The sequence below is a fragment of the Antrostomus carolinensis genome, unplaced genomic scaffold (assembly GCF_000700745.2).
Source record: "Antrostomus carolinensis isolate BGI_N321 unplaced genomic scaffold, ASM70074v2 scaffold36628, whole genome shotgun sequence".
Classification (NCBI taxonomy): Eukaryota; Metazoa; Chordata; class Aves; order Caprimulgiformes; family Caprimulgidae; genus Antrostomus; species Antrostomus carolinensis.
In genome coordinates, this window is record NW_010335641.1 from 4,080 (window position 1) to 25,798 (window position 21,719).

The window sequence follows — 21,719 nt, forward strand, 5'->3', positions numbered from 1 at the left end:
ATTGGGATAGTTTGGAGATCTTTACATTTATTTAAATAGCTGGGTGAAGAGCTGAAATGTGTTAATCTAAGATCGAAGACATTTAGTGGTTTGATGTGACCTATAGTTGTTGGGGAAGAACCTACAAGTGACTTGTAATGGAATTGCCCAAACCTTACCACACTGTGTAAGGTGCACCTCTGACTCTTTGTGGCATCTTTAAGCTTTTAAAAGAAATGAGGATGTTGTGCAGAAATGCAACATGTGGTCTTTATGACAACATTCTCTTGCTGTAGACAGGGAAACTTACAGAGAAAATTACCACTTTTGTTTTCATAAATAGTAGTTGTATTCATGAGACTATTAAAAATAAATGATGTCTGGAAGTGCCCATATGTTAGGGGAAATGATTACAGGATATATCAGTTACTGTGTAAAATGTACTCGCTGTTAGTTTTTCTCTGTAGTCTAGGTTTGATAAGTGTAGAAGTAAATGATACAGTAATAATATTTGCCTAATAAGTAGGAATTACCCCTATGATTCCTGTAACAATGAATCTATAGAGACGAAATTATGTTTAGAGATGTTGGTAAACTTTATCCAAAATCACAAGGATTTAAACTTTATAAGTGACATTGGATGTGTGCTGCATATTCTGGAAAATCAATAAATACTGAGAGTGCACAAACCTCACCCTTTTCGTGTGAATTGTACCCAGTTATCACTTATTATGGTGAAATAGTTAAAACTCAGATTTTGTCTTTGAGTAAAAGTTTTGTGGAAAGAATTATTCCAAAAATCTAGTGACTGAGGTGCAGGATATTATTGTTTCTGACTTGTCTCTTAACAGCTGCTGTATTGGGGAATTGCCAAGTTTTCTGTGATATTCCTTTCTTTATTAAGATTCAGTAGGATTTTTCATTATGTGACTTATATTCTCAATAGGTTATATCCAAAACTTTCACAATATATATTTATAAATGGTGATTGGTGATTATTGTCAGTTTTCCTCCACAAGTATGAAGAGTAAATGTCATTTCTCGTTAGTTTAGCTTTTGTGATGGTTTCTTATTTTTTGTAACTGAACACTAAATAGGTCTTATGTTTAGGACAACTTAAGGAGTTGGGGGAGGAGGAAGGCTTCTGTATGTGCTGGAATACTGATGTGGTTTTTCTCTCCTTTTCAGGTTGTCACGGAGTAAAATGGATGGTAGCTTTGATTGTGATTGTGGTGAGCTGGAGCCACCTGATCATTAACAGAAGGCATCTTTTGTAAATCAAGAGCTGCCAGTTTCCCGTTTAACTAGACTGTAAACAAAGGAGAGAAGAAGGAGGAAGAAGGAAAAAAGAAAATAGTGCTTACCAGCACCATAGAATGACGCTGCTCAGGACCAGTCCAACACTGAATGTATCTGCACTGTGAGGAGGAGGATGTTAATAGAAGCCTATTATGTGCATATTTATTCACATTTTTGTTAAATGTTAACCAGTTTAGCACAGTAGAGCTGAGTGCATAGTATGTCATTTCATTCCGTTTGAGTTTCTTGTATTTAATGTCTGCAGAAATGCTGCACCTTTCTTGAACTATGAATGCTGCAATCTTTCTATCTTATGCTTGGTTTGAGTTCTAGAGCTTACGGGCTCTAAATTCAAGGGGACACAACAGGCCTGGCGGGCTCATAATGAAATGAGAGTGTCAAGAAACCATCTTGCAGTCAAAGCCAAGTGTTTCTTCTCCCTTTCTGTAAGACCTTTCCTCCAGATACCAGTGGAAGTGTCTCCGCGTGTTTACAGAAGCTTAGTAGTTTGAGGAAAAAGAAAAGTAAAGAATTTTAAAATGGCAGAAAAATTTGAAAGTCTCATGAACATTCATGGTTTTGATCTGGGATCTCGGTATATGGACTTAAAACCACTGGGCTGTGGTGGAAATGGCTTAGTTTTTTCTGCTGTCGATAATGACTGTGACAAAAGAGTGGCTGTCAAGAAAATTGTCCTTACAGATCCCCAGAGTGTTAAACATGCTCTACGTGAGATCAAAATTATTAGAAGACTTGACCACGATAACATTGTCAAAGTATTTGAAATTCTTGGTCCTAGTGGAAGCCAGTTAACAGATGACGTGGGCTCCCTTACAGAATTGAACTGTGTTTACATTGTCCAGGAATACATGGAGACAGATCTGGCTAATCTACTAGAGCAAGGCCCTTTACTGGAAGATCATGCCAGACTTTTCATGTACCAGCTGCTACGTGGGCTCAAGTATATTCACTCTGCAAATGTTCTGCATAGAGATCTCAAACCAGCTAATCTTTTCATTAATACTGAAGACTTGGTGCTGAAGATTGGTGACTTTGGTCTTGCACGAATCATGGATCCTCATTATTCCCACAAGGTATGTGAAGAATGCACGTATTTAAGTGATACGCTGACAACCATGCCTTCTTAAAATAGCATCTTTCTCCCTTTCACAGAGGTAGAGAGAGTCTGTGGAAGGCCTCGTTAGCAGGTGCGATATCGTGTTAAGGACATTCAGTAGCACTGGAACACTTGCAGATAGAGTAAAACAGATCTCTGGATGGCATGTTTTGTCTTGGATAGGACTATTGCAAGCATAAAAGAAAACCTTTTTTTTTTTTTTTTTTTTTTAACTAGATGTGTTCAGAAAAGCAGATTTTTAACACTGAATACAAAACCTGAGATTAAGAGCAACATTTAGAGACATAACTATAGAAGCCTTAGATAAGTTTATTAGTGGTGCATTTGTAGTGTGCAAATGTGGCTGCTTCCTGTGATTTACTTAGAGATACTGTCTTCCTGGTTTAGATCATATTTCACAAGAGAGTTCATTATTATCTCTGCATTTATTTGGCACCTGGGAATAAGAAGTTTTGCTGCAGTACCTCATTTGACTAATAAAGTGTGTCTTACTTCTATATTGTTGCTGTTCACTCATAAAGATATTGCTGTTCCATTTTAAAAGGTGGAAAGGCTTAGTAAGGGGCACGTGATACTATCCCTAGGACCTCGAGACCAAAAAAATCTTGTAGTAGTGCATTCAAAAATGAGAAACAAGTAATTGAAAAACCCTCTTAAAAATCTAAGTAAAGTTTTTTCTTTTTTTTCTTTTTAAAATTAATTTAATTAGGGACATCTTTCTGAAGGACTGGTTACTAAATGGTACAGATCGCCCCGTCTTTTGCTTTCTCCGAACAACTACACTAAAGCCATTGACATGTGGGCTGCAGGTTGCATCTTTGCTGAAATGCTGACTGGGAAAACCCTCTTTGCAGGTGGGTAGAATAAAAATGTGTGTGTGTATTCTTAAAAGGAGTTGTACTGCTTAGTTGTCTTCCTAAGGAAAAGTTGTTTCTCATGGCCGATATCAATAGTCATTGACTATCAGGATATGCTATATTATTATGCAATTATATAAACAAACTATAAATGGATGTATTTGTAAAGCAGATGTTTCAATTTTTGTTACTCATACCAGTGTGTATTTAGATAAATATCACAGTTTAATATAGTACTCACATATATGGTAAATATGTCTGTAATTAGGTTAAGTTAAATTTATTGGATGCCTAAGAAGTGTTTTAGTGAATTGATGTATCTATGGAGTATGAGAATTATTAATGCCCCGAGTATCATATTCATACAGATTATTTTTTTTAATGTAATCAACCTAATCACCACTTGCTTCTTTATATTTTAAATTATGGATGAGTAGCCCTTTTTTCCCCATTCACAGTTTTTTTTTGTCGTCTGCAGACTGTTCTGACCTGACCTTTGTTTCAGTGGTGTAGGTAGGACTATTAAGATTTAAAATTTAGTGTAGCACACCAGGGAAATGTGTAACCTTCACACGTTTCTGGTAAGATAGGAAGCAATGCTCTGGTCTTGCTGGACAGACGCATCTACATTAGGGCTTTGGTTAGGATGAGGAGCAAATTTTTGAAGCAAGTCTCTTGATGGCAATCCCGTACCACAGAGCTGATTTAGCTCAGTGCACAAACTAGAGTTTTTAGATAAAATGAAACTGCCATTTGCACTGTAGAAGACCACCCAATGTGCTCACTGTAGGAGATCGCTCCACATGCTGATAGGCATTCAGGCCATGGGAGCAGATGAGCTGGTATAGAGTAAACCTCTGAAATGCACATTTTGTGTGCACCCTGGGGCCTCAGCTGCAGCTGTCTCGTTCAAGCTTGCTCTTGGATTTGCTGCTGTTGGTCTGAATTACTGGCATCGTACAGATAAAACCTCTACGAACTGAGTTTGTGTTTCAGAGTTCACATTCCTGTAGATACATGTGGACTGAAAACGCAGCTCTGCAGTAATTCTTAGCTTTGTACATCAAGGTGATGAAACTGAGAGCTTTTTCCCCATTAAGAGCTATTAATAGAATACTGTCACCTTGAAATCATTATTTTATACAAATCGGTGATGAATATGTGAGGAGGCTTTTCTTAACTAGCAGAGAGTTGCTAACTCTTTGAGTTACTAACTATTGGAGTAATGTCTCCAGTATATTAAATGCTCGGCTGATAAGAGATTTATTAGGTTTTCATTGCATCAAGTACTTCTACTGGAGAACAGTGAAATAGTGGGAGAAAGTCTGTGGATTTCAGCATAGATTGACTGCAACTGCTAGCATTTTGGCTGTTTTTGAGTAGCATTGGTATTTGCCAAAAGTTTTTATTGTTCTAATATCTCTGTAGTGAGTTAGATTTTTTTTTTTTTAAACTCAGTCTTAGTAACCAAAATCCCAAGTTTGTGGGCTCATTTATGTGCCCTAATTGCATTGTGTACGTACCTAGAAAAATATTTTCAGATGTAGGTTTGTCCCTCTTGTAATTCAGCGCTTCTAAGGAGTGGGCTTCTTAACATCATGCATTTGGAAAGGGGAGAAGACGTGACAGTTAGCCTGTCCTGAGACTCTGAATAATTTTTTTTTTTGCAAAAAGTTGCTTGGAGGGCTTGTTTTGGTTAATTTGCAACTTCTTGTCTACTTCTGAACCATCCCTTAGGAATCCTGCCCTCTAGAAAGCTGACAGGAATGGGGAGGAAGAACGCAGATTAAAATTGCAGAATACCTGGCATGAGGGAGGGAAGGGAAGTCGAGGCAGAGGAATTCAGTAGCTGTTCCAAACAACTTCTGTAATTCTTTCTCCTAATAAATATTTTTAAATGCTCATTTCATTTATAGTGGAAAGAAAGATGATTAATTTTAGGATGGATGGGATGTGAAATAATGATACAGTAGAATCTGTTTTCCAGCAAATTATGGGCACTATAAGATCTAATAGATTACATTAAGTCATTTGTAGTAGTCTGAAGTAGGAGGGCAAAACAGCCTTCTCATGATAAGTTAACACGAGGCAGGATTGATTCAGTTGGGGAACATAGATCTTGGTCAAATTTCTGTAGTGACTTTGCCTCAGCTTTTCTTTCAGTCATCTGACAGACGTGTGGTCGGATATCCAGTGCAGACTGCTGTGCAAATTGCTGAAGTGAACCGATAGCACATAGATTTGGAGATGGTACCATCTTTCTCTGGCCCCACTTATTTTTGTGCTTAATATCATATGCCTCAGTATTGCTGATGATTGCCCAGAGCTCCTTGGTGAAACACTGGCATGCAAATAATTTCTATAGAGTTCCATCTGCTAGTTGAATCTCTAGGGTGCTACATGCTTGTCGGAGCTGAACAATAAGTTGGGGTAGACAAGCTGTATTTCTGGGTACTCCACAACTACACTGCTACTGAATGTAGATGCTGTTTATTATTCAAAATGCACCTGCTGTATAGGCCCTTATAGTTCTTTACCCAGGAAAACTAGCATTTAAAGTGTACTAGAATTTCAATAATAATACAGTTTTTTGTTGGGTTTTTTTCCTTAAAAAAAAAATAAAATTACACTGCTTAACTGGCAGGTGATTTTTGTCTTACACCTGACAATAATACAGGGTTTCAGAGTAGAATATTGATACAAATGGTTGTGGCCTGTAAGATCTCCTGCTGAGCTAAACCACTACTCTTTCTATTAATAAGGGACGTATAATTCAAAGGGAGGTCAAATATTGAATTAATTAAGTGGATCAGTTGAAAGGGGAGGATTGCAGTATCTAATATATAACAAAAAGATACTGTTGCTATAGGGTACCTCATCCATACTGAAAACATCCTTGCCACAGTTACAGTTAGGTCGCTTTATCTGTGTGTAGCAGCTCTGTAATTCTTGATATGCTACAGCATTTTTGAGAGCTCTTCAGATTTATTATCATTCAAATTTAGAACTTCAGCCTTGCCTCTGTTGTAGGAGATAATAGTCTTCTACTGAAAATAGCTGCATAGAGCACAGAATTTTGACATGCCTTTCATATACAGAGATCAGAAGTGTCTGAAGCTGAAATGGCAGCTTGTATTTTCTCTTGGTGCTTAGGTGCACATGAACTTGAACAGATGCAGTTGATTCTGGAATCAATTCCTGTTGTACATGAGGAGGACCGTCAGGAGCTTCTCAACGTAATTCCAGTTTACATTAGAAACGATATGACTGAGCCACACAAACCTTTAACTCAGTTGCTTCCAGGCATCAGTCCTGAAGGTAAGTAATTCAGAAAAAAATACTTCCTGTATTTCAAAATCATAAAGTAGTGAACAGCTTTACAGTGCAGGGGTGTGACTGTTAAAAGCAAGTTTCAGTTAGAATAATCTGTGCGTTCTCTGAAGAAGAATTGTCTTCTGCTGTAATTAAAAAAAAAATTAAAAAAATTACATGATAACTACTTGGTCATCATTGGAGTAGAATTGTGAATCTCTGCTGGACCTTCTTGCACTGGAAGACTGATAGAATCGCCCTGGTTTTGACACTGGCCTTCTAAATATAAGGAAGCATTAGAATAGAGTCAGTTTAAAACAACTGTCTTTCAAATGTTTTTGAAAGAAAGTCCCCAACCAACTGACAGCAATATTTCATGATAGCTGTTGGTGGATACTGATTCAGCTTGACGCATTCTGCCTCTTAGTATTCTTTTTTTCTGCTGTAAGTTAAATTATTGTTGATCTTAGATTTGACCTCTACTCCTCTAGCTTCCCTATGGCTACAGAATGCATATTTGGCAGTAGAGTGTCAGTAGTTGACACTTTGCAGGTGGCTACATTTAAGTGAATGTGCACCTCTAGAGCAAAGCACTGCACCTTAATCTTAAATTCTAGATGTCTGAAATGGCATTTTTCTCCTGTTTAATGATAACTTTTTCTCTGCAGCGCTGGACTTTCTGGAGCAAATTTTGACATTTAGTCCCATGGATCGATTGACAGCAGAAGAAGCTTTGTCCCATCCTTATATGAGCATTTATTCCTTTCCAACGGATGAGCCTATTTCAAGTCATCCTTTTCACATTGAAGACGAGGTTGATGATATTCTGCTGATGGATGAAAGTCACAGCCATATTTATAATTGGGAAAGGTAAATTTATAATTTACTGTGGTGAGTAACATAACTGAATCATTGCGTGCTTGAAGTAATGTTGCTTCATGGGCATCATTTCCTTTTCTGTTTGTTTCTTCTTAAGTTGACCTGAGAATAAACTTTTCTGTTTTAGACAGTGCATAATTTATTAGACTGACTTGGTTATGCTGATGCATTCCTGAGATGCACTCAGGACTCCAGAATCTAAAGTTAATGTCATAATTGCTTTCCCCACCCCAGAATATTTCTCTAAAAAGTAAACTTTAAGAGAGTTTTAAGTGTAGATTGTCTTGTCCAATGCTTAGTGCATATAATAGTAAAGAGTATTAGAGTGGTTGTTTAAAGTCAGTTGACATACTTTAAGGAAGAGCTCTGTAAGTGGGGTGAGCTATTCTACGTAATTCTGGACTTAAATGTTTTAGATGTGGCTACAAGGATTGCTTTATGCCAGATTAAGTGAAAAACCCGGAAAAGGTATCTGACTGGATTGAGGAAAAACTTTTATCTGTGTTGAGTTGTCATTATTCTGTAAGGGAATGTCTAAACTTAACTATCTCTGTTTTGGTAACTGGAAAACTGTATTTTAGCTGCTAACACTTAGGAAATTGTTTTACAGATACCATGAAAGTCAGTTTTCAGACCATGACTGGCCTATTCATAATAACTATGAAGCTGATGAAGTTCAGCGTGATCCAAGGGCTCTCTCTGATGTTACTGATGAGGAAGAAGTGCAAGTAGATCCTCGCAAATATTTGGATGGAGATCGTGAAAAGTATCTGGAGGATCCTGCCTTTGACACCCACTTCTCTACTGAGCCTTGCTGGCAGTACTCAGATCACCATGAAAACAAGTATTGTGATCTGGAGTGTAGTCACACTTGCAATTACAAAATGAGGTCATCTTCATACCTAGATAATTTAGTTTGGCGAGACAGTGAAGTTAACCATTACTATGAGCCCAAGCTTATTATAGATCTTTCAAACTGGAAGGAACAGAGCAAAGAAAAGTCTGATAAGAAAGGCAAGTCTAAATGTGAAAAGAATGGGTTGGTGAAAGCTCAGATAGCACTTGAGGAAGCATCACAGCAACTTGTTGAGAAAGAAAGGGAGAAGAATCAAGGATTTGACTTTGATTCGTTTATAGCAGAAACCATTCAGCTTAGTTTACAACATGAGTCTACTGACGTCGATAAATTAAATGACTTGAATAGCTCAGTGTCTCAAATGGAGTTGAAAGGATTAATATCAAAGTCAGTAAGCAGAGAGAAGCAGGAGAAAGGAATGGCCAATTTGGCACAGTTAGAAGCTCTGTACCAAACTTCTTGGGACAGTCAGTTTGTAAGTAGTGGGGAGGAGTGCTTCCTCATAGACCAGTTTTGTTGCGAAGTAAGGAAAGATGAACACGTTGAAAAAGAAAATACTTACACCAGTTATTTGGACAAATTTTTTAGTAAGAAAGAAGATGCTGAAATGCTAGAACCTGAGCCAGTAGAAGAGGGGAAGCTTGGGGAGAAGGAAAGAGAAGAGAGCTTTCTCAGTAACAGTGGAGAACTCCTCTTCAACAAGCAGCTTGAGGCTATAGGTATTCCTCAGTTTCACAGCCCTGTTGGGTCGCCACTGAAATCGATACAGGCCACGTTAACGCCTTCTGCTATGAAATCGTCTCCCCAAATTCCCCACAAAACATACAGCAGCATTCTGAAACATCTAAATTAAAACACTCAGCAGACATTTCTTTTATATTCATGAGATGCGTTTGTCTTTTTTTATTACTAGTGTAAGTAATTTTTTTACTTGAATCAGATGGTGTAATTTTGGTATGGATTTCATTAGTTTTCTGTTTACCATTGTTTTTACAATCCAGAATTACTTTCTATACATGAGTTACAGTTTTGTTTTTAAACTGGCATGTCGTTTGCACACAAAATTAAAGAATAGAGCAAAATAATGCAAACTGCAGGAGGTAACAAAAAATGCACTAAACCAAGAAAAAAAAACCCCATTCTCTCAGTAAAACAGTGTCCATGTTTTGCAGAAAAAGAACCTTGCCTTGAAATTTACACAGTGAGACTGTACATAATTGCATGAAAATATCTATTTTTCCCAAAACATTTTTTCATTCATGCGTATTTTAGAGTTTTTCATACTGTACACATTTCTTAGACACATGATACCAGCAGCAACTGAAATGAATGCAGAATTTGGTACGCATGTGTTATCTACCTCAAGGTAACAGCAGTATGTGGCAAAACATTAACCACCCATAGTGCTTCTCATTATGCACTTCTATTTAGCCAGCATTATTGTAGTAGCTATTCTTATTGAAAATCATTCAATATTTATAAATGTTCTGGTATGCATTCTTTATAGTGAAGTGTTAATATGCAGCACTTTTATTTATTTTAGCAAATAAGTATATTTCTGTAATTATAGAAAGTCAACTTAATTTTTGAGTTACTTTTCAGATAAAAGTTTTTGTTTAGCACTATGGTTTTATTGCCTACATAGCTGGATATATATTAACATCAGCTTTTTCTGAGGCTATCCAATACATTTTTTTAATTTTTATTTTTTAGTTTTCATTTCAAGTAAAGCACTCACTGTGTATAGGAATTTGCAATTGGAGGTGCTTGATCTCTACAAAAGAAATTAGGAATTGCTTTATTATCAAATGCTCCTAGAAGTCTTAATTGTGTTCATTTTTTTAAAATTTTGTAATGTTAGTTGTGTGCATGGAAATAATTAAGGTACAACATTACTGTAGGGTAAAGTTCTATATGGTGAGACATTTTGTTTTTACTGTATGTTTTTACTGAATGATTCTTGTCCTGCTCCCACCCCTCCTCAAAAGCAAGCATGAATAAAATTAGGTTAAATATAGCATGTAGCATCTCGGTCTTCTGAAAATTTGTTTTACCTTCTGATTTTTTTTAAATACTGGATGTATCATTGGCTCCCCTGTTTAAAATGAAAAACAAATAAAAACATGGCCAGCAAAAATGACTTGTTTTTTTGGTGCTTTGTACAATGAAAGATAAAGCAGTGCCACTGTAATGCAGCTGGCTGTATTGTGAAGGCAAGCCTGCTTGCCTGCACTCCCTAATACAGGGTGCTCAGGAAGGCATGAGAAATTATCGTCCAGTCTGCCCTAGAAGGGCTGCTGCTGGGATGCAGAGCCCTGGAAGGAGACTCCAGAAGTATTCTCCTGTCCCGGTGCCTCCGGCCTGTATTTAAATCTGGTGTGGCTTGTGGGGCTTTGAAAGCCTGAGTGTACGGTAGCGTCAGTAACCGTTTTTGTTGAAAATACATTTGACTTCCAGAGTATGTGAGCATTGCTGTTTTATCAGCTTTTTAGACAGGATAGTGTTATAGGGGAAGAGCTGCTGCGAGCATGGGTCTGCCCCTTCATGTTGCTGGAGTGAAGGTTACCATGCAGGTCCCTCAGCCACAAGCCTGTCTGGAGCACTTTCACAAGGATGTTTGAGGAGCAGGACCAGGTAACTCCTATGGGGTGTTTCAAAATGTGCAGATGGGGTCTCTGTTGCAGCAAGCTCTAAGAACAGTATGTATTTCTCTTCCAGTTCCTCCCATCAGAACCATTCCTCAGGGAGCTAATTAGCTGTACAATAAAGCTACATCTTTTGGCAAACTCTACAACTTTTTCCATGGCAGTGTATTGGTTCTATCAAATTTTTCCATCCCTTCTTCCCTGCTCCTCTGGCAGGTAGCACAGGTGCAGTGTGCCCAAAACAGGGAGCTGTCCCTTCAACATGGCAGAAAATGGTCATGGGGGTAGACGGGGCACGTTGTGTGAATGTTGGTGTAGCAACAGCAATTTCTATGGGACTGTAGGGAGGAGGAGGTGGCTGGTTGCCCTCTCTCCTAGGCAAGGGACTGTTTTGAAGTGGTGTAGTTTCTGAGATTGGATGAAAGCAGTGGGTGGGAAGTGCTTAGAAACGGCAAACAAAATTCAGCTTAGAAACTCATCTTGTGCAAATGAAAGAACACCAGTGAAACTCAACAGTACTAAGAGGCCTGTAATCATAGAAAGGGAATGCTTAGCACTCAAAAAGAAAGGGCGGAGTCAAGGGTTGAGCCTCAATCCATCACGGTGCTTCACTACCTTTGACTTCTAGTTGTGCTGGGGCAGCAACCCTGTACAGGCACTGCTGACTGCTTTGGTGAAAACCCGGCTCTCCTAACAGGCTCCATCCACAGATCATTGGAGGGGACAGCCAGGCAGTCTGCCTTATTAAGTAGAAGTAATTCCCTATGTGGAGGAGATTAAAGAAAGTAAAAGTGCTTCATGAGGACCATGCAAAGTGAAATCTGCTAGAAAGTGAAGATGCTCTGAGTGTGGTGTTGAGTTCTTGCTTGGCAAGCCGCAGGATCCTGCACTGGGAGAGCAGCCTGCAGAAAGTGCAGGGTTTCACAGGGTGTTCCCAGCAGGTGGAAGATGGTTTCTGTCCCACACTCATCAGCCATGCTCATCCCTGCAAGAAAAAAAATAAATAGGACAGTTACATGTGTAAGGCCTTTGTCTGTGACCTAGCAACTGAATTGTCTTTAAAAACACATTATGGAAGAGGCTTAAATTGTAAACCAGATAAAGGGACCACTGTTCGTGCCAAGGTGCTTGCCAAGGAAAGTGGAACATCCTTATTTAACAAAAAAGCAAGAAATGCGGATGCTAACTAAGTTTTAAAAATACTTTTTCTTCCTTACATGGTCTTCAGTTGAAAGGCAGCATTTTAAAGTGTATCTAACAAGAACCTCAACTGTAAGAGTTGATGCTTCCCCTTACTGAACAGCCCAGGACAGCATGTTACATGTACTCTGGCAATTGCAAACTGGCACAGTGCTGAACGCTTTGTTCTGATCAGGAATTCTCAGTCATGATCACTTAACTTTTTCACGATTGTATTTAATTTTAATTAAATGAGTTGCTATATATAATCTCAGCTATTTATATAAGATTTTGCCCAGGCTGCTGGTAGTGCTGTGATTACAGCATGAGTAGCATGTCTTAGCCCGCTGCTTTGCCTTGAGCACAGCTGCTCTGCTGGGGCTGTGGGCTGGACATGACGCTCTGCAGCTCTGCAGTCCCTGCTGCTGCATCTGCTCTGCCCCTGGTCAGCAGTAGCTGATGCACACAGCAGTGAGCCTGCTGCCTACAGCTACACTGTGTGCCCTGATGTGCTTTGATTTCCTGTCACCTTGTTATTGCTTTTTCTGTGCTGTAGTTCTTAGAAGCCTGCCTGGTACATACGTTTAAAGCTTTGCTGAGTTCTCGCTTTGCTGTGACTTGTTGCCTGGAAGCGTTAGTTTACTGTCAGGTTTTTTATGCCTTTTTTAATTGGCGGAGGCTTCTTCCTGGAGAGTTTTTCTTCCATATAGAACTAACATTGCCCTGGAGCTACCTTTGCTGGTTTTTTTTTTTGTTCCCTTCTAAACTCTGCAGTAGTTGGAGGGAGCAAGTTTTGCCATGTGCGGACTTCCATCCCTTACTCTGCAGGCTCATCTACTACAAAACACAGAACTAGTTAGGGTCCCGAGGAATTCAGTGACAAGTTGTGGTGCAGATTACTTCTGGGTATTGATAGAGAGCAAAAGCATCCTTGAACCAAATGTGCTCTCACAAGTCTTACTCGCTTTATCTGCACCCACGTTGCTTTTCTGTTGCTGCAATTTGGAAGTGCTTGTCAAACTTTCAGTTAGGTTTTACATGTAATTAAACAGTAGACTGTCCTTGTTCTTCCAAAGATGCAATCCTGAGCAGCAATATCCCTGAAACAATTAGTTCCTTATTCCTTGAATTATTTCAATGCTTACAAAATCCTGCAAATTCTTGTTTGTTGTTCCGCCACTGTTTGCGTCAGACTTGAGCTGAACAACCTGGGCAGTAACGCTGCGGGATATTTAGTAACAAGCAAATAATCCAGCTCACTGCGGGCACCCAGCACTCTTGGGCTTCCATTCCAATGTCTCTATATTTAAAATCTTTATCAGCTTACTCCAGGTGCTGTTTGAGAACTCAAAATACTGACTGTTGAAAAGTTCATTGATTTCTTTTGACTGAGAATTAGCATCGCTGATAAGGTGATTTGCATGCCCCAGCCCACCCCTAGCTGGTGTGGATGCAGTGATAGCCAGGTACGGCCACGCTCTGCAAATAGCTGTGCCTCTAGTTGGCAGGAGCCGTCACATAATGTCACTGACTTCCCTCTGGAATCTGCCTGCCGCATCCTGACTGCAAAGCAGCCCTTCTAAAGTGAACTCTGATAACAAAATTCCTCTTGTAATCTGTGTGCCAGATTTTTCCAGCCAAAATTAGTTTTAACCTTTATGTCACCCAGTCTGGATGTTACGTGTGGTGTGAAATATGAAAGTGTGTTTTTTGCAGTTGAGTGTGGGACAGGACTTATGACTTGTCTGGCTCCAGAGCCAGCGATACCATTGCCTTCCACAACCTGCTCACCCTCCCCAGCTTTGGTTCCCTTGTTGATAAAATAAAGGTGCTGGGCACCTTGGGCTATATGGAAACGGGGAAGGAGTTCTCCTTCCACGTTACTGGAGGACTTGGGTTAATCTTCCCTTACTGATAATATACTCAATTGGTGTTTCTAGGGTGGGGAATAATAACTAAATTGGTGGCTGATAGTTTGTTGGGGTTTTTTTTCAGTTTTAACATTTGATTCCTAATTGGTAGAAGACTGATATGTTTTGTCCTAATTCAGTATAGTTCCACATAACTTGTGCCTTCACTTACACTTTTTTATTTTTCAAAATTTCTTGTAACTCCTTGTTTAAGCTTATTATATTCTTCTAGCAATCGTTCATGGCTGAGTACAGTCCGAGGCCTGTGGGAGATCTCCTGCCTGCTTGGGTAAAGATTACCAGCCACTCTCAGAATAGATGTGCAGCCTAATAAAATACAGGCTTTCCTTTAAATCTGAATTTTGCCATGCTCCTCAAGCCATACCCCGAGGCTCTGGTGCTGTGCAGCATGGAGACTTCTTTGGGACACTAATCCCACTGTGGCTGGTGTAAGTGTAAATCATTTTTCTGTGTCATCTCCACAGCATCTTCCCAAAAAGGTGTCTCCACACCCCAAGTGTCGCCAGGGTAGAGTTTCTGCTTTACAAGAGGGTTGATACTTAGACACGCTGTTAGTTCGCAACTCAGGCTTCAGCTATGGGTGCTGCAAACCCAGACTGGCAATAAAAGGATGTTTTCTCATTCTTGGTTTTGGGGATGCTGTTCAGACTGGCTTAGAGTTTAAATCTTTGGTGCTAGAGGCTGTAGAGAGACAATGTTTCCATTCAATGTCTTCCTTGAATTTTATCAATTTTAATCGTTTAAAGCCATAGACCTGAATAACTGAATGACAGATTTATTGTGATTTCTGTGTTTGTTTGGATATGGATTAGTACAGCTCTTGAAATAGCTGGATAACTAGCAGAGATGTTTTTAAAGCCTGTGATTAAGAAAGCAGATGGCTTTGGTTTTTATTTTGTGTTCTGTCTGCCTCAGATTTTTCCTGCTAATGCTACAAAGTCTCTTAGCAAATTTGATGTTGACACATACTGAAAGATTAAGTTACTTCTACATAGTAGATTATCTTTTGGACCCTTATATATGGTATTTCACTGATTTTCCATGATTATTTTCTTTTTACTTGCTTTATACAGAGAGACCCTCAACTGTTTGAGTTTCTCAATTTTGCATCACACCTAGCCCTGTGAAGGAGCAAGATGCCAGTCTGTACAGCTATTGGAGTGCAGAGCGGACAGGAATGTCCTTTGGGTATTTCTGGCACTTACATCCATATTTCTGTTGACCTTGCTAGCTGCATCAAACCCCAAAACCTCACTGTGACTGGCTTAGGGACCTGCATGGGATGAGGAGATTCATCATCCGGGACAGAGGAAATCTGAGAGTAGAGCAAACCCTGAAAGCACAGTGGAGCCATGGCAAGCTGGGCAGCCACCGGGCAACTCACAGTCTGCAGCTGCCAAAAATCCATTGCTAGCCAGGAAGAACATGCATCTGGCTGTCCGTACCTGTGTGGCTCTTGGATAGCTCATCAGTACCTTGCATAATTTCTCTTGTTCTGATAAAAGCACAATTATGTCAGCAGGGAAGCAGGTGTTTTGGTTCTTCAGCCATCATGGAGCAAACTGTGGAAGCATGGAGTTGCTTGGGTGATTTAGTGTCCGAGTGAACTTGAAATGACTTGACGTGAAGCAGACAGTTGGCCGTGGTGGGGGTTTGGGGACAGCGGCAGGTACCAGTGCCGGCAGCTGAGAGGAGCTGGGGCACGACCATGGGAGAGTCCAGCTCATCTTCCAAAGCACAGGCACAGCCCGTGGAGGAGATTTCCACCCTGCCTGCCAGGAACTACAGTCTGCGTTGGCATGGGCAGGAGGAAAAAATATGATGGGAAACAGGGAGATTAAAATAACCCCAGTGAAAACAGGATGTTGGAAAGCTGGTAATGGAGCAGGGCTGCAGGGCTGTCTGTCTGCGGAGGGATGTCTGTCTGCGGAGGGATGTCTGTCTGTCTGCAGAGGGCTACCGGGAGCAGGGAGGCTCTCATGCAAGGGCTGTTTGGGGGAAACACCCAGTTCTCACATGTTTGTAGGCCCGCGGCAGAGGCGGCACGGCTCTGCTGGCAGCAGGCTGGCTCCTTGTGCCCCAAAACATGGCTTCATGGCTGTTAACACAAATGTGTTCACTCACCTTCTCTCAACACCTACCTGCTCTCTTTTTCATTGGATGAAGGTCATAAACCATTCCTTACATCAGCCTGGCATCATATTTATTTGACTGATATGACCTCACAGGCGCTACTTGGCAGCGCAATGAAGCTCTATTTCACAGCTCGGCTGTCACTAGGGAGCTGTATTTCTCTCAACTGATCGCAGCCTGCTCTCTGAGATGTGATCCATGGCTTCCTTCCAGCCTGAAACAAAATAAAAACCAAACAGTGTTTTTCTCTTGCTAACTGACTCTTCCTTTCAGGGGCTGACAGCAGCAGTTACCAGAGTGGATTTACTGCAGGGCTGGAGGGTCCCTGCAGACGAGGGAGCTGGTTCCCTCACCAGTAGCCCGTTTGTGAACCATCAGAGGTTTTTGCTGCAGCTGGTGATGGGTTGCTGACTTGTGCTCAGACAGCTCATCAAATCCCTTGTACACTTATGGTTGAGGTATTTCTGCTCCTTTGTGAGTGGGGAGAGTTTGGGCGCCAGAAGGTGGTTACTGCCTGGGAGAACATGGTGAGCTCACAAGAGGGCTTTACATTGCAAAGTTCCAGTCTCCAGCATGTGGAGACTGTGCTTCAGAAGCAAGCATGAACTCAGCCTTAACCCTGTAATTTATGAGTTCGTTGAGCCATTAGAAAATGCCATACTAAAATCTCTGCGGCTAAACCAAACTGGTTTACTTTGTAAGGTAAAATAAACATTACTATTTTCCATGAGTCCAAACTGTTATCCACTTATTTACTGTCCATGGTCAAATATAATCTGCTGTGTACACTGCAAGTCCCCAGTGTTTGTCAATGCAATGCAGAATCAGAAGACTGCAAAACAGTCCGTGGGTGGGAACTGTGTCATCAGTTTTAATCAGCTGGGCTGTGGTCATCCCAGAGAAATTCTTCTTGGTCATCTGGTCTTCTCCCAGCTGGGCATTACAGGTAGATGGCCATCAGTCTGGTCTCTGTGACCTTTCAGCCTCAGTTTTTCCCATGATCAATAAAATAGTCAAAATGTTATGCTGATCCATGAACATCACAGGTGTTCACTACATCACTTTCATTACAGGTGAGGAATAATAGAAGGTAATGGACTGCTTAAAGTGAAATAATTAGCTGGAGTTAGCGGGCTGCCTGCCCCAGGAGCTCAGGCAGTTCCCCGGAGCAGGGGGATGCCCAGCTCCTTTAACTATCAGCCCCAGTACAATTTTTCCCAAGCAGAAAATAGAAGATACATTTTTAAGCTGAACTTCTTCACTGTTGCAGGATTTGACATGAACTTCGGCATCTGCAGGCAGTGTCACATGAGAGTCAGCTTCAAACCCATGGAGCTGAAGCTGGGGAGCACCCAGCACACTGTGGGAGATGTGGGGACACCTCTGTGACAGCCCAGAAAACAGTTCAAATTCATGTTAGTTTTAAATATTTGACACTAGAAATCTCTCCAGGCACCACTTTAATCCAATTTACAGTGTCTGGCTCAAGTAAAGTATGAGAAGAATTTGCTTAAGCTATTTGAGCGGCTATGTGTGGCGATGGGGAGCTGGACAGGCAGGCTGGGCAGCCACCTGGCACCAAGCCCCTGTCCCCTGGGACTGTGGTGGCCCAGCAGCCAGGCAGGCTCAGGCAACCCGGTGTTGGGAAAGCACTGGCTCCCCATCATGGGCACCCTGCACACCAGCAGTGAGGACAGGGTGGCAGCATGTCGGTGGCAGACTGCTTTGGTCCTTCCCCACCTTCTCCTTAAAATACTCAGGAAGTGGCTGTAAAAACCACGTTGGAGATCTCAATGCTCATGCCCTTAATTTACCAGCAGGACATGTTAATGGAATGGTTAATCTTCGCCCTGACTGAGCAGGGTGCTGGCTGGGGTGGGACCAACCAGGCTCCTCCAAGACGCTGGAGTTTGAGTCACCTTGTGAGAAGCCTCAAGGTAAGGAGAAAAAATAATTTATACCTTTAGCTCTTACTTTGTCCCTGAAATCTATGCAACGTCCTGGCCATTTATAGAAACTAATGAACCATGGCATCTGAATATGGAGCAGTTGCAGGGGGATTGGAGTGGCGGTGGTGGTTAAAGGTAGCATCCAGATGAGAAAGTGATGGGAGAGCTCAGCGCTGTGGTCCTGTCAGAGACCCAAGTCTGCCAGTGCCGGGGAGCAGTGCCATTTGGCAGAGGTAGCACATCCCACCTGGAGACAGCGCTCTGGCCATGCCACCTTGGGAAGGAGTTTCTCACACTGGGAACCCAAGGTGGGGCCAGTATCCAACTGCTGCCTAAGGACTGGTTTGCCATGGTGGTGCTGGAGCCCCCGCGTTGCTGGTGGTGGCCACCACAGCACCTCTGTGCAGGCTGGGGCTGCCTTTCCCTGAGAGCCACACTGTCATGCCATGGTGGAGCTGTGACGTACAGACCCCATGTGCATCCGTGGCCCAACAGCGCAGCACGGTGCAGTCCTGTCCCAACTCTGTTGTAAAGCAGTTTGTTCTGGTGTATGACAGGAAACAAACCTTTCCAGGGCTGTGGCACAGCAGTGTGAGCTGGCCCAAGGGCCAACTTCTGCTGTCACGTGGCCATGCATCAAAGTGGTTCCACAGCCTCCAGCACAGCTGTAGATGTGTTTTGGGGCCATCGTCGCCATCGTCACCATCTTTCCTGCCTTCCCCTCAGGGGAGGGCTTGGGGAACAATTAATTAATTAGAAAATTTTGTTGTACGAATGCCGCGGTAAGTCATTTTATATTGCTAAATAATCAGTTCCAGTTAATGCTCTTTTTCTAATTTCTGAGAACGATGCTGCAGTCACTCGGGTGATGTCAGTAGTGTTCCCACCGGCTGTAACAGCCCGGACTTTAGGAAGTGGGCTGGGCAGTGCTGAGCTGCTGTCCCTGCTGCATTGGCAACACGCCCACAGCATTACAAATGAAAATTTCCAAACACGAAGGTAGCACTGAGGGAGAGGAAAATTCCCCTCCAGTGAAGTGTTCTGCTACTGTCAGGGCAGTGTGGAGCGAAAGCAAAAAAGGAACTCAAGACCAGCTTTCGGGTGCATGTTGAGGCTCTGGTTATAGAAGGTAGCCTGAATGCACCGTTTCTGAGCTGTTCCCCGCCCCCTGCCCAAACCTTAAGCCAAAGGATTTAAACGAGCTCTTATGTAACATGGTTTTAGTGCTGCCAGTAGAAATAGGTGTTCTAAATATACACGATTTGCACATAAAACAGGCTTATATAAAATGCTTTCCTTTTATATAACCCCATAGTGGCGTTGCACCCAAGGCTTCCATCAGCAGTGAGCCCGGCGGGAGCGTGCGCGGTGCTGGCCGTGCCCGTTATGGGTCCCACCCTGGCAGGGCGACGACTGGAACTGCACTGGCATCTGCGGTCACAGGCCAGTCCCCATCCTGTCCCCAGCCTGCCAGCCAGTGCCCCTCCAGGGACCATGCCTGCTGGAACAGGCATGCTTGGGTGGGTACTTCTCAGGTTGAAGTTCATATATGTATATGAACTATATACCTCATACACAAAGGGATGTATGTGCATCTATATGTGTGTGTACATGTGTATATATGTATTTTTATATATATACAACTTAGAAAAAGAGCATGCTGACTCCTTCCAGTTCAGGGTTTGCAGCATGGCCTTGGGCTGTAGGCTCTCCCCAAGCCATGGCCACAAGCCCGTTCAGCGGCCAGGCACAGCTTGCCATCGCAGCAAGGCCACCTGAACACTTCAGGCTCTTAAGTTAAATATCTCCTTCACCACAGAGTGTGCCATCAAAGGGTGAGCCCTCATTTGCGACGCCTCTTCTCCACGGCCAGCTTCGTCAAGATTGTGGTTGATCAAAGCCACTGTGCTTCTTGTCTGTCTCAGTACTGCATCAGGAGCTGTGACAGTGGCCACTAACAAGGCTAGTGACAATTAGTCTGGAAATAGTGTCTTCTGAGCAGAAAACAATGGCTGCTGCATTATAACCTTTACGTATAGGAAAGATATTTAGTCAAATCTTGCACAACAGCCTTCAGTGCATCACACCAACTGCTTGCTCTTAGGGGAAGGACTGATTACTACTTATTTTTAGCTACCGACATGTAGAACACATGCATAGAATTCTATATAAACATATAGAGGTATACAAAGATATGCATATCTTGGTTTATACACACATTTTTTTTTTTTCATATATAGATGAGAAACAAGAATGCATTTTTCAGCTACAGTGTATTTTTACAACAGAGCAGTATAATTTATATCTCTTTGCCACTAACATTTCCATTCAAATAATGTCTTATTTATGCCCATTCCAGATAAGCTCTTTTGACAATGTGGGAAGATGCTTTTTATTGTGAAGCCAGAACTGTCAGCAGCCTCTATTATTACTGGTGGGTCTGTCAATTCTCCAGGTAACATGACTTAATTTTTAATCCAGGTCTGTTGGGAAGATACTTGATCCATCCTGCTTTTGTCAGTTACAGAAGGTAAACTTGCCATAAAGAAATGTTATATGTGACCTTCGAAAGGGCTGTCACCCTTCCTGTCTTGGTCTGCGCTCAGTTCCTCATAAAAGCCTGTTTCTGTGGCTGTTATATATATAATGTGTACATATACATATTATATATATATATATATATATAACATACACACATATGTATATAGACGTCCTATATGCATAGGTATATTTGTTTATACACTTAGTATGTACACATATATGTGTATGTATATTAAAATATATATATATATACACAGATATAATGTGTGTATGTGTGTATGTGTATATGTGTATACATATATAAGTATGTGTATATAGAATCTAGTCTATATGTGTATGTAGAATAATGTATAGAATATGTGTGTGTATATATATGCATACGTGTACACATGTATATAAAATATATACAGGGTGTCTATATATATGTATGTGCATGTAAGAGACATATATAATGTATATATACATATATTCATATATGTGTACGTGTACAATATAAACATACATATACGTACAAACACAGACAGACACACACACAGATATGAAGCTCAGCTCAGCTGGCTCGCTGCACTCGCAGTCTGTGCGCAGGTGCCCAGGCAGTGGCACACGGCTCTTCTGGTGCCAGTGGTTGTTCTTTGAGAGTTCAACGGTGATGCTTAACCCTGGGCCTTTGCTTGAACCCGCATTTGATTCACCAGAAACCCGCATTCACACTGATGGCACTTTTCTCCCAGGCTTCCAGCTCATGTGAACACAGGTAGAAGCCGCCGTGTTTCCAGCACCGTGCTTGCGTGAGGTGCTGCAGGGCCCCATGGGGTGACAGTGGCCACGTTTGCCCTGCCAAATCAAGGGAATACAGTGTATTTCCCACTTTACAGTCTCAACTGTTCAGCGTCTCAGTATATGGCAATTCATATCTGGTCTCTCTTCCAGAGGTAGCTGTCACTTTTTTCCAGGGCTTGGAAAATAAGGTCAAAAGGCAGCCTGAAGTGTTGTGCTTGCAAATGTGCAGCAAGCTCTTTCC

The 21,719-nt window shown here is 41.6% G+C and overlaps 1 protein-coding gene across 1 annotated transcript; it reads left to right on the forward strand.

The window, feature by feature from the left end:
* Window positions 1–1,163: 1,163 nt before the first annotated feature.
* On the forward strand, window positions 1,164–10,457 carry MAPK6 (mitogen-activated protein kinase 6). Its single transcript, XM_010174630.1, has 5 exons — window positions 1,164–2,372; window positions 3,126–3,270; window positions 6,427–6,591; window positions 7,254–7,455; window positions 8,075–10,457. The coding sequence occupies exons 1-5, from the start codon at window positions 1,818–1,820 to the stop codon at window positions 9,171–9,173; spliced, it is 2,166 nt and encodes a 721-aa protein (XP_010172932.1). The 5' UTR covers window positions 1,164–1,817; the 3' UTR covers window positions 9,174–10,457.
* Window positions 10,458–21,719: the final 11,262 nt, after the last annotated feature.